The 12,475-nt window shown below is 43.6% G+C and overlaps 1 protein-coding gene across 2 annotated transcripts in view; it reads right to left on the bottom strand.

The window, feature by feature from the left end:
- The window catches only part of NRP1 (neuropilin 1), a 157,154-nt gene that overhangs the window by 18,409 nt on the left and 126,270 nt on the right, over positions 1 to 12,475 (bottom strand). Inside the window, exons 10-12 of one of the 2 annotated variants that reach the window (XM_021665169.2) lie at positions 11,912 to 12,056; positions 6,977 to 7,081; positions 1,586 to 1,645 (exon numbers count right to left, since the gene is read on the bottom strand). In XM_021665169.2, the coding sequence (XP_021520844.2) occupies positions 1,586 to 1,645; positions 6,977 to 7,081; positions 11,912 to 12,056 (310 nt within the window). The remainder of the gene's footprint in view (positions 1 to 1,585; positions 1,646 to 6,976; positions 7,082 to 11,911; positions 12,057 to 12,475) is intronic. The other variant, XM_021665170.2, reaches the window with a different exon arrangement.

Below are 12,475 nucleotides of genomic sequence, written 5' to 3'. Positions count from 1 at the left end.
CCATTCCTGCTCTGACAATATTGACCCTCAACATTCAGGGAAAATTACCTAGATTTGGAATCTGATAGAACGTTCCATTTTCTACACAGCTGTTGTTCACTTTTATTTTTTTTTTAATGATCCCTACCTCCTTTCATAGTCAAGGAGAAGAGAGATGAGATGAAACAAATTAGCTGGCAACTTTATACTGGCTTTAATTACCTCTCTGGCAAGAGAACAAACTGCAGCAACAGCTAAAATGTTTGTTACATGATCAGAACTTCATTGATTCACCTCACCCCTCTTCCCTATTCCAGAAGGGTCATAGAGAACCCACTGGCAGTCACTATTCTTTATCCACAGAAAATCATCCCAAGGGCTGAGAACTTTCAGGAAAGGTACAAAGAAAAGGAGAGGCAGAGCTTTTCTCTGGAGGTACCTTCAGCTACGGGAGGTGCCAGCGCAGTCTTTGAAAGCCACATTTTACAACTTAAGATGTGTGTAGGGCTACACCATTTTCTGAATTTAGGCAGTGACTCCTGTTTCATCTCTTGGTTATGTAGGGGGTGTCTGGGCTGTGTGGTAGCAGGAATCTCGTCAACCTGAACATGCCACAGGGCAGCTGGGGGTTAAGTTCGATGGAAGAGAAGTTTGTTTTGCAGTTTAATCAGGTCAACAGTAACAGCGTCCTTTAAGGAAGCATACTAATTAGGGCGGCCCTTTCTACTTTCTGCCTAGCTGGGTAGTGTCATACCGTTGAGGAAACATTGATATACACCACACGCCCCATTAATAAATGACTGCAGAAGCCAAGGCTGAGTGAGCTTCAATAGAGGAAATGGGAGAAAGCTGGAAAACTGACCTGCTCACCTTACTCTAATGATTAACTTTCAAGTATTTAAAACTTCTGATTGCTTACGCTGACTGTTTCCCTTTGTGTAAGTCTGCCGGGAAGAATTTCACAGGATTCTAACACAACACAAAGGCCAGCAAGAGGAAGGCCACCGTTTAACCGTGACTGGCCCCCGACTGATAGCAAACCCAGGGTTTTAAAAGTCGTTACGCTTTTCTGTTAATAAAAGGATGAGGAGGTGCTGTTCCCAAGGGTGCGCTTCTCGCCGTGCACAATTATAAACCGCGGTTTCCTGAACCCCGTGTCATGGCACACCCACTGGAAACGCTGTTGTAAAACTGCCAGCTCCATGGCAGGCAAAACTGACAAACTTTGCCTGTCTCGGTTTTGCAGGATTGCGATGAAAATAAATAGTCGGGCTGTGCTGCCTGTGAGATTTCCTTCTCCTGTAGTTTGCAAACACGATCCATGTCCTAGATGTGCTGCGTTTAAACAAAGTATGTTACTCCGTTCCTTCAGTGGAGAGCTGGGATTGTCACCATTTGGCAATTACTGATGGAGAAGGAAATCTCACTCCCTGCTGCATATACATGTGGATGAAAGGAAAGCAATATTTATGGCTCATGCTTGGAGACCAGATGCTGTGTGGCATCTCTCCTTCTAGGACATTCCGGGAAACTGCAAGCGAGGAGCGCAGCCACAGAGAGGAGCGAGGTACACGGAACCTGCCACATTTCCTGTTCTATGTGGTACCTGATTGTATGGTGCTGTCTATGACCGTGGGCTTTTCTGTGGTCAGCACAGTGGTGCCGCCTGAAAAACAAAAACAGGAACACACAAAAATAAGAAAACAGTCACGAACGTGCATGAGAGAAATGTTGCATGCTTACAAATGTCTATCAGAGGCAAATACTTTCCATGGAAAAATCTTTCTTTTAATTCCAGTGATAGCGATTGTGTCCTTGAAATTTTGCTCACCACAATACCAAATTCAAATAAACCTTTTTTTAACCTAGAGCATTTCTTTTAAAAAATTTACAAATAAAAGAATCGTCTAAATTAACAAAGAGAAGTTGTATATATTTATGGCATACAACATGATGTTTCGATATAGGTACACTTAGAGGAATGGCTAAATCAAGCTAATTCACATATGCATTATTTCATAAACCTATTTTGGGGTTTTTTTGGTTAGAACACTTAAAATTTACTCTCTTAGCAATTTTCTTTTTTAATTTTTTTTTTTTTTTGAGATGGAGTCTTGCTCTGTTGCCCAGGCTGGAGTGCAGTGGTACAATCTTGGCTCACTGCAACCTCCGCCTCCCAGGTTCAAGTGATTCTCTTGCCTAAGCCTCCCAAGTAGCCAGGATTACAGGCGTGTACCACCATGCCCAGGTAATTTTTGTATTTTCAGTAGAGACAGGGTTTCACCATATTGGCCAGGCTGGTCTTGAACTCCTGACCCCAAGTGATCCATCCACCTCGGCCTCCAAAATGCTAGGATTACAAGCTTGAGCCACTGTGCTCAGCCTGCAATTTTCAAGTAGACAAGGTATCCTGACACATTTCTTTTTTTGAGATGGAGTCTCACTCTGTCACCCAGGCTGGAGTGCAGTGGTGTGATCTCGGCTCACCACAACCCCCGCCTCCCAGGTTCAAGCAATTCTCCTGTCTCAGCCTCCCTGCCACCATGCCTGGCTAATTTCTGTATTTTTAGTAGAGACGAGGATTCCATGTCGGCCAGGTATCTCAAACTTCTGACCCCAGCATCCAGAAGGCACCCAGAGATTGAGACTTCACTCCACGGGCACGCACTGATTCTCAGGCGAAGCACAGCACACAATTGCAGCAGTGAAAAGCAAAGGCCTCTGAATGTCCTCAGTGACTTGAGTATTAAACTTGACCTCGACCTCTAAGCTTCAGATAGTTTTCCAAGGTTTCAAGTGTGTGCCCTTAGGGATGCTGCAAGGCTGGTCCCCATAATCTATTTTAAAACCTGGAAAACTGAGGGTGTAAAATAAGACAGTAGCTGTTCCTCCTCTCTTTGGCTACTGGAGCTGTTTATTTTTCTCAGGGACAAATACCCTGCCCTGTATGTGGTTTGGAGAAGCCGCAGGAAGCAGCTGGAAAAGGGGAACAGGAGAAACATTTCACAGTCCCAGGGAACTGGAAGATTGAACAAATAACACCCTGAGCGCTGCAAGCTTTCAATTAGTGCGGGCCTACTGCATCTCACTGGTCAGGGGACAGGCTGTAACCTTATCTACTGAGATTCAGCTTCACCCTCTCTTCCTCCTCTTCGCTCACCCATTTCCCACTGTTCATCATTATACTTGTTTTTTTTTTTTTAATTTGTAAAAAATTTATTAAGGATACTTTAGGATGTGAGGGCGATCTGGCTGAGACGTTACTTCTGTTTTAAAGTAGTGTTCTTAAATTTGCCCAACCATACGAATCACCAGAAGCCTTGTTAAAATTGCCATCTCCCATCTACCTATCCTCTCCAGACCTAAATGAGAACTGGAATCTCTAGGCGTAAGGTTTTGACATCTGTATTTTGTTGAGACAGAGTCTCGCTGTCACTCAGGCTGGATTGCAGTGGTGCCATTATGGTGCACTGTAGCCCTGAACTCCCAGGCTCAAGGGATCTTACTGCCTCAGCCTCCTGAGTAGCCAGGACTACAGGTATGTGCCACCATGCCTGGCTGTTTTTAATATTTTTTTTTGTAGAGACAGGGATCTCGATATCTGGCCCAGGCTGGTCTCAAACTTCTGACCTCAAGTGATCCTTTTGCCTTGGCCTCCCAAAGTGCTGGTGCTACAGGTGTGAGCCACCATGCCCGGCCAAAATCTGTATTTCTGAAATCTTCTCAGGTGAGTCTTACAATCCACTGAGTATGGGAAACAGTGGTTTGCTATTTATTACTTAGGTGTCTATCCACGAAGTAGATTATGGTTGGAAGTAAACTGTTATCTCCAATTCAGGGTAAGGCAATGGGGTGGGCCCATGACTACCATGGAAAGTTCTGGAGGTGGTTACAGGGTGCCATAATTGTGCACTTCCCAATAATATCATTCAATAAGGATTTGTGACTATCTTTATTCAGGCCAGGCCTATCTGGCAGCTCCCACAGATCAGGAATCATGTTACATATCCATAGCATGAATCAGAGAACCGTAAAACTGTACTCTTGGAACGGTCTTAAGATTTCTAGCCAATCAACTGCAGCGCCGAGTCATGCCACCTCAGCTCTCCCAGCAAAGATGCTGGGTGCGTGGTCACACGTGTGCATGGCCTCAATAAGGCAGGCACGAGGAAGGAGGAATTATATATATTATGGGTTAAGAAGGTGAATCTATAATGGCAGAATTGGAGGGAGGCCAGAATACATTAGCATTCTGTTCCCAGTGGTCTTACAGGAGAAAGATTCAAGGTGAAAATTCGCTTTTTAAAACCGATATGCATTATCGGTTTTGCCATAGGTTGGGAGCCAAATTCCACTGTTGGGTAGACACAGAGGCCGCCTGGTGCCTTTGAAGCCAAGTGTATTATCTAATGACTTCAAAGGCATTTGCAAATGAGTACCTGCAGGGAAGCTCTTTCACCTTGGCTAGCAGGTCTGGGAGAGCACATTCTACTCATATCCACGCATTTGGTACAGTACACCTGGAATTCGGTGTGGTTTGCAAGTAACGCGCATTTCACTACATTATTTCTCCCCTCTAGACACAAGCGGGCCACTCCAAGAGAAGAAATTAAATCAACACCACCTGTGCTAAGGAACAGACCACCCCTAAAGACAGCATCGATCCCAGTTTCCATGTTCCGCTTATCACGGTTAAAGCAGTAATGCTGTTGGTTTGGTTTCATCACACTAAACACCCAAAGTTTATAGTTCTGAGGGCAAAGGCTGTGCCAGAATTAGCAAAGAAGATGCAAAATTGCTTGTGAGCATAGGAGATGAGTAGTTTCCATATAAAAAGGTGTCTGGGTTAGGCGAGGTTTTTGCCCCTTGCAAACAATGACATGTGAGCACATCCCTTTTCAGAAAAGAATAGCAAATAGTTTTGTAAAGTAAAAAATATTTCAAAAAAAATTGCCTTCTTGCAATAAATGGATATGAAGCATGAGAATGTCTTTTAAAATGACTTCTTCCTGATGGAGGTGTGGGGCGGGCCTTATCAACATCCTCAGCGGTTCTTAACATATGAGAGGATTTATAGAATTATTGAGACAAACGTGCTGGTTGGTCTGGGAAAATACCTTTCTTTTTTTGTCATGGTAATATGTAAAAAAAAAAAAAAAGCCAGAATGAACTTTCTTCTATCTACCCAAGAAATAATTTAAACACTGTAGGTAAAGCAAAACCTTACAGTTTTGAAAGGCTGTCAGTGTTTTCGCTATAAATGACCCATTTTCTGTGGTTTGTAACTCGCTGCCATACACAATTTGCTCCAGGCTAACATACTCACCCTATTTCATTCAAAGGCTTCGGTTTCAATTGATTCAGTCATGAACTAATGCAAAAATGAGAAGGCTGGTTGTTCTGATATGAGGAGTAAATCTGAGGCTTTGTTTCTAATCAATATTAACTGACCACTTTAGGGTTTATGAAGGAAAGAACCTCTTCCACAAGAGGGCAATTGAAAGGGTACGTTGGGATCCTGCAATCATTCCTTTTTATGAGAAATGCACTGCGGATGTGTGACGGGGTCCACAAAAGGCCCGAGGTTTGCGGCAGGGTGTTTACAGGCAGCCTTGGGAAGCTTCCAGAGGACTTGGCTCATGGAATAGCACTGTTTTTTATATCGGCAGTTGAGTTTTCAACTTGAACTTGACATCTTACACAGAAAATGCCTCTGCATTAATCAATCTAAGTTTTGTGGCTTGTAGCTACTTGTATACAAGATTTGCAATCAAAAGCTCATAGCAATGTGACATTTATTGGCCATATGAATGTAAGTGATCAACCTGGAAATTTGGAAAGAGATAGCTTTAGGAGGTGGGATTTAAATGTAAATCCAGTTCACCGGACTAAATTTCTGGGAACAGATTTTCTTTTCTTTTTATTTTTTCTTTCTTTTTTACTCTTTATTCCATCTCAGAGTGCGAAGTGCTCTCACTCCTTCAGAGGAGAGCTTTTGAAATAATTGGAAATGTACAGTGTGACATTTCCTTCCAGATTTTGCACTAATGCATTAGCCAATAACATGGCCTTATTATAAAGTTACATGTAACGCCTTCAGTTTTACCCATGGAAATTAATTATGTGGGCTCTCTGAGTCCCTTCTGGGTAAAAATGCAGACCTGCATTCAAAAGCTCCAGTTTAATCTAAAATGAGAGTCAGATGCTATGTGCAACTGTATTGTGACCCAGGGAGCAGTAAAAGTCCCACGATACCTTTTGCAACCACAGGGTGAAAACCCTAGTGCCTTGGCCAATGTCCAAATGGTATAATACCATTTCTCCACTTGTCTAATACTTCCTCTGCCATTCCAAGTGGAAGAGAAGGTCACTTTCCAGCTTTTAGGGTTTTAGGAGATTAGAGAGTAATACTCCAGATTAATTAGTGAGACATTTGGCATACAACATTTCTGATATATTTGCTGGTCAGCTGGGATGTGAAATAGCAACTAATTCTGCGTTTGTAAATGTTAATGTAGAATGATTTACAAATCCCAACTTAAAAGCCGCACTTGAAAAATAAGCCGAGTTTTATCTGTTGGCTGGATAAAGGATCCACTCAAAAAAATTTGCCCTCATTAGAAAATGAAAATAAACATTCTGAAGTGTGTGGTTATGTAGGGGCGGTGCATGTGTTATGGGAGGAAGGGGGTCTGAAAATGAGGATCAGTTTAGCACATTTAGCCATGGAGAAATTCTTATTCAATTAAGATAATCCTAGCCTTTGGCTCTGAAAATGGCTCAAATTATTGTTTCAAATGGTTGTGGCTATTAAGAACAACTCGTCTACCCAGATGACGTGAGGAAATGAAGATGCACGTGTTCCGGCAAGGCAGCTTCTATTCCTGGGGCAGCTCCCTGCCATGCAGAGTTACAAGCACACACACAGGCATCAGCCGGTCCCAACTACGACATGAACTGAAATGGTACAGCAATGGGATGAAGATGGTTTCTGCACCTGTGAGCTGGAAGTCATCACCTGTTCCACTGTGGCAGTTGGCCTGGTCGTCATCACATTCATCCACCGGGTTCCCGTTGGGAGTGGTTGGTCCAGCTGTAGGTGCTGAAACAAGATGTAAGGATTATTATCTCACACCTTCGAAATGTATTCTCAAGTCTCTGGCTCTTGGATCTGCTAACACTTATGCAGAAAACTTTAATCTGCGGTAAGAAGGCCAGAGGCATGGTTTGCTCTCTTTCAGGAGCTAAATATACTTGGATTCTGCAGAATGTCTAAGAGCAGAGGCTGCTATGTTTTGGTATTTGATTCATATCTGCTGAGTAGAGTGGGCTGCCTTAACGTTTCACCCATTGTTATCCACGTAAACATCCTTCTTCCGAAAAGCTCTTGAATTCTCACTGGCTATTTCTTCAGGACTCTGGAGTTGAGAACTTTGAAGATAGAGATTTTGCTTGAAATGTTTTCCCTCTCATTTTCAAGGTGTTGTTAGAGCACTCACTTGTCCTAAATTCTTTTATATTCTTAGTATTTACTGAGTTTGCTAAGTTTATATTATAATTCTTCCCCAAAGGGAGTCAACATTCACATTTAGTGCAAGTGTGTGTGTGTGTGTGTGTGTGTGTGTGTGGTTGAACAGTTATTCCATTTCTCTTTAAGTAGCTTCTCGAACTGTGAGCCCTCTCTCCAGGGCAGGTGTGGGACACAAGTTGTCTCAGATATCTTGAGGTCATTAATTTACCTGAACTCCCATAGGACGGCATTCCACTGTTCACAGGTATCCGCATATCTTTGAATTTGTAGTTGAAAGGTATCCAACATTAATCAAAGACTGCTTTTGAAGTCCTTTAAATTTCGTTCAGCTATTCGTTTTCAGCCTGTTACTCATTTTTGCAATCTGTTTAATATTTTACAGTATTTGGCATTGCGTTTCACTTTACAAGACTTGAGATAATGGATAGTTCTCTTGATGTCTGAGAACCATACAAGATGTTGGTGGCTGGGGGCTGTTCTCTTTTGGCCCATAGGAATGTGTCAGTAACTGCTGCTTTCTTAGTAAGAATTTGACACAGTATGAATAGTGCTGAAGCACCACACAGAGTTATTGCAAATGGGGAAACAGAGCCAAGTTTCGACTTCTTCAACGGCCCAAAGACACACACCAGTAATAACGAAGAAGTCACCATGTGCAAATAACATACATGGCATTCAGCCCTGCAAGCCAGACTTTTTAGTAAATCACACACACCCGTCTTCTGGGCTCTATGTGTTGCCTGCACTGACTCAGTAGCGTCTTCTTTCGCAAGCCAGATAGTTGTCTGTCTTCCCTAAGCTCTCCTTGCTCTTGATAATGTGCTACCTTTACGTATTTAAAACTCTATTCATTTTGCTGATTTTTCTGCATTCATCAAGCTGTTTCTAAAGGAGGAGTTCCTCCTTGTAAAGGGCCTGAGGTAGTGCCTAGATTCACTAGATTCAATTGAAAAAATTTTTTCAATTTTACTATTTGAAAATAAATTATTGGCCGGGTGTGGTGGCTCGCACCTATAATCCCAGCACTTTGGGAGGCCGAGGCGGGTGGATCACGAGGTCAAGAGATCAAGACTATCCTGGTCAACAAGCTGAAACCCCGTCTCTACTAAAAATACAAAAATTAGCTGGGCATGCCTGTAGTCTCAGCTACTCGGGAGGCTGAGGCAGGAGAATTGCTTGAACCCAGGAGGCGGAGGTTGTGGTGAGCCGAGATCACGCCATTGCACTCCAGACTGGGTAACAAGAGTGAAACTCCGTCTCAAAAAAAAAAAAGAATATATATTATCTTCTGTTCTGTGGTTCTTTTTTTCTTTATCTTTTTGGAGATGGAGTTTCACTCTTGTCACCCAGGTTGGAGTGCAATGGCGTGATGTCAGCTCACTGCAACCTCTACCTCCCATATTCAAGGGATTCTCCTGTCTCAGCCTCCCAAGTAGCTGGGATTACAGGCATCTACCACCATGCCCGGCTAATTTTTATATTTTTAGTAGCGACAGGGTTTCACCATGTTGGCCAGGCTCGTCTCAAATTCCTGACCTCAAGTGATCTGTCTGCCTTGGCCTCCCAAAGGGCTTGAATTACAGGTGTGAGCCACCATGCCTGGCCTGTGTTTCTTCATTTCTTAAATATAAATGCTAGCACAAAATAGGACAGACACTCCTGGGAGGCTGGAGTGGACTGCATCCTTCCCCTGCATTCCCTTAGATGTCTCCCCTGGAACAAGGCATAGAGTAGGCATTTACTAAGGGCCTGTTAATCGATCGAAGGGAGAAGAAAAGCATTCCTTTCACCAGTCGTATCAAAAGCTTTGGCATCACTTTCCCCAGAGCAACGTCCTCACTTTTGTGAGTGGTTGGAAAAATCTGTAGGTAAATCCCTTCACTGACAATTTCTACCTCACTGCAGCGGTGACATTAGAGAGTGGCAACTCTAACTTCCCAATGGGTCCTCCTTGCCCGCTGCCTAGACAGGGCGGATTTGTCAAGGCAGGGGAATTGCAATAGAGAAAGAGTTTAATTCATGCAGAGCCAACTGTATGGGAGATGGGAGTTTTACTATTACTTGGAGGTTGAGGTTTTGAGGGATAATTTGGTGAGCAGGGGTTGATGAGTGGTAAGCGCTGATTGGTCAGGTCCGAGATGAAATCATACGGAGCCGAAGGTGTCCTTTTGGGCTGAGTCAATTTCTGGTGGGGCGCATAAGACGGGATAAGCCAGTTTATCCATCTGGGTGGTGCCAGTTCACCCATCGAGTACAGGGTCTGCAAAATACCTCAAGCACTGACCTTAGGTCTTACAATAGCGACATTATCCTCAGGAGCAATCTGGGGAGGTTCAGAATCTTGCAGCTTCCAGCTGTATGACCCAGAAACCATAATTTTGTTTTTTCCTAAACCACAATTTCTAATTTTGTGGCTAATTTGTTAGTCTTGCAAAGGCAGACTAGTCCCCAGGCAGGAAGGGGGTTTGTTTCGGGAAAGAGCTGCTATCGTCTTTGTTTCAAAGTTAAACTGTAAGTTCCTCCTAAAGTAGTTTGGCCTACGCCCACGAATGAACAAGGGCAGCTTGGAGGTTAGAAGCAAGATGGAGTCGGTTGGGTCAGCTCTCTTTCACTGTCACCATGTTCTCAGTTACAATTTTTGCAAGGGTGCTTTCAAAACTGCCACTGGGCTGTCTTTTCAACCCCCCATTCCCTCCACCTCCTAAATCAGCATCGCCTTCCAGAATCCAGGCTACAGAGTCGCATCCTGGGAGCAGATTCCCTTTCCAGATGACCACGTTTCTCCGTGAATTGAATGAACTCATCTGCAGTGAGTGGAGTCTGCCTACCCCTTCTTTCTCTTGGCATCCTTTGCCGTATCCCTGGCACATGGACGTTCTTGGTCTGTGTTGATAGGGCTTGGATAATTTAGGGGTCTGGGGCAAGACTGTAGATAGGCAAACAACCACACAGTGATGAATGGGAGATAATGGCCTGCTTTTAAATAAACACATTGAAAAGTAGCTATGAATTATTCAGGAGTGTGGTGATTGATAGCTGAAGATTCTGTCATGCTTAAGAAAAGTTTTATGGTATTTAATGAGCTCAGGAATGTAATTATATTTGGTAGCTCAAAACACAAATAATTTAAAAATTGCAAGAAGGTGACATTAAAAAGTATTCTTCAAAACAACTGTGAGCATATATGCTCGATTGATTAACATCTGGATGCCAACAATAGTCATTCTTGAAGCTGGGCTAGAGCAAGACCTCTATGAGGATAGAAAAATGGTGTAGGTTACTCGTCTATGCCCAAATGTAAGGCAGATGGGAATTCTAGTGCATAAATATATCAAATGGTACAATAACCAACTCAAAACATTAATTTCATTTGTTACATGTTAAAAGAGAGTGCAGCCATGGGGTCAGCGTGTGGGCTGAATTTGTACTTGAAATGACCTTCATATCATAATCTAAGCGTAGGCAGTAATGTCGCTGTACTTTCAGACACACTGTCTCATGTAAAGTTCTGTTTCTCTGCAGCAGCCTGGGATGTTCATCCAGGATAATGTCTTGATGTCTTAGAGACGCTGCTTTCTGTTTCTATGTGCTGGTAATCGACACTGCGGACAAAAACTCGTTAGACATAGGCCTCTAAATAATACTTAAAAGACAAAAGTGGTTGCCAGGGTTTGAGGGAAGTTGCCTGCTTACTGGGTAAGGGGTTTTACTTTGGAGTGATGGAAATATTTTGGAACTAGATAGAGGTGGCAGTTGGTACAACTGAATTGTAAAAGTGCTAAATGCCACTGAGTTGTTTGTCTTCAAATGGTGAATTTTATGTTACGTGAATTTCAACTCTACAAATTATCTTTTTTTTTTTTTCGAGATGGAGTCTTGCCCTGTCACCAAGGCTGGAGTGCGATGGCACGATCTCAGCTCACTGCAACCTCTGCTTCCCGAGTTCAGGCGATTCTCCTGCCTCAGCCTCCTGAGTAGCTGGGATTACAGGTGCATGCCACCAGGCCCAGCTAATTTTTTGTATCTTTAGTAGAGATGGGGTTTCACCATGTTGGCCAGGCTGGTCTCGAACTCCTCACCTGGTGATCCACCCACCTCGGCCTCCCAGAGTCCTGGGATTACAGGTGTGAGCCACTGTGTCCGGCCTTTTTTTTAAAGTCAAGAGAGACAATCCCATAGAATCCGAGGAGAGTCATGCAAACAATCAACAAAAGTAGGACTGTGAGGGCGCTGCCTCTGACATGTGTCAGAGTCGTGAGCCTCAGTGACGGGCAGGCACCGAGACACCGTGCCTTCCGAGGGAAAAGCATAGGCGGTTTACAACGGCGCCATCAGGGGCATAAATGCATGGAAGAGGAAATTTACAAAGAAATGAGAAGTAACTCTGGAGATCGTAATTACCTTCCATTTCACAGCCCAGCAGCTCCATTCTGAGCCCCAGTCCGCTATGAGTGGCTCTCTCGGGGTAGATCCTGACGAATCGCGTGGAGAGAGCTGGAAAAGTCCGCAGCTCAGGTGTATCATAGTTGTTGTTGCCCTCAAAAGACTGTGAAGCATGAAAAACACACGGCATTAAGAAAAAAATAAGAGCTCCCTTTTGGCAGCTGTTTCTTCCCTCCTGCAGGACCCTGAATAGGGCAGAGAAATAGGCCTTATTCTACCACTTTGTAAATGGTGGCATCTTTTTCATGAACGAGAAAGGAAAAAACAATGAAAGCTTCTCTAAGAAGTGACGGATGACATTTATTTATTCATTCGTTATTATTATTTTTCGAGATGGGGTCTCACTCTGTTGTCCAGGGTGGAGTGCAATGGTGTGATGGAGGCTCACTTCAGTCTCACCTTCCGTGGGCTCAGTGATCCTCCCACCTCAGCCTCCTGAGTAGCTGGGATTACAGGCACCCGCCACCACGTCTAGCTAATTTTTGCATTTTTTTTTGCAGAGATGGGGTTTCACCATGTTGC

Source organism: Aotus nancymaae, unplaced genomic scaffold, assembly GCF_030222135.1.
Source record: "Aotus nancymaae isolate 86718 unplaced genomic scaffold, 86718_ANA_hifiasm-v0.15.2.pri h1tg000077l, whole genome shotgun sequence".
In the NCBI taxonomy this organism is placed as follows: Eukaryota; Metazoa; Chordata; class Mammalia; order Primates; family Aotidae; genus Aotus; species Aotus nancymaae.
Note: the sequence above shows the minus strand (reverse complement) of the source record. Positions and strands in the feature narration are given on the sequence as shown.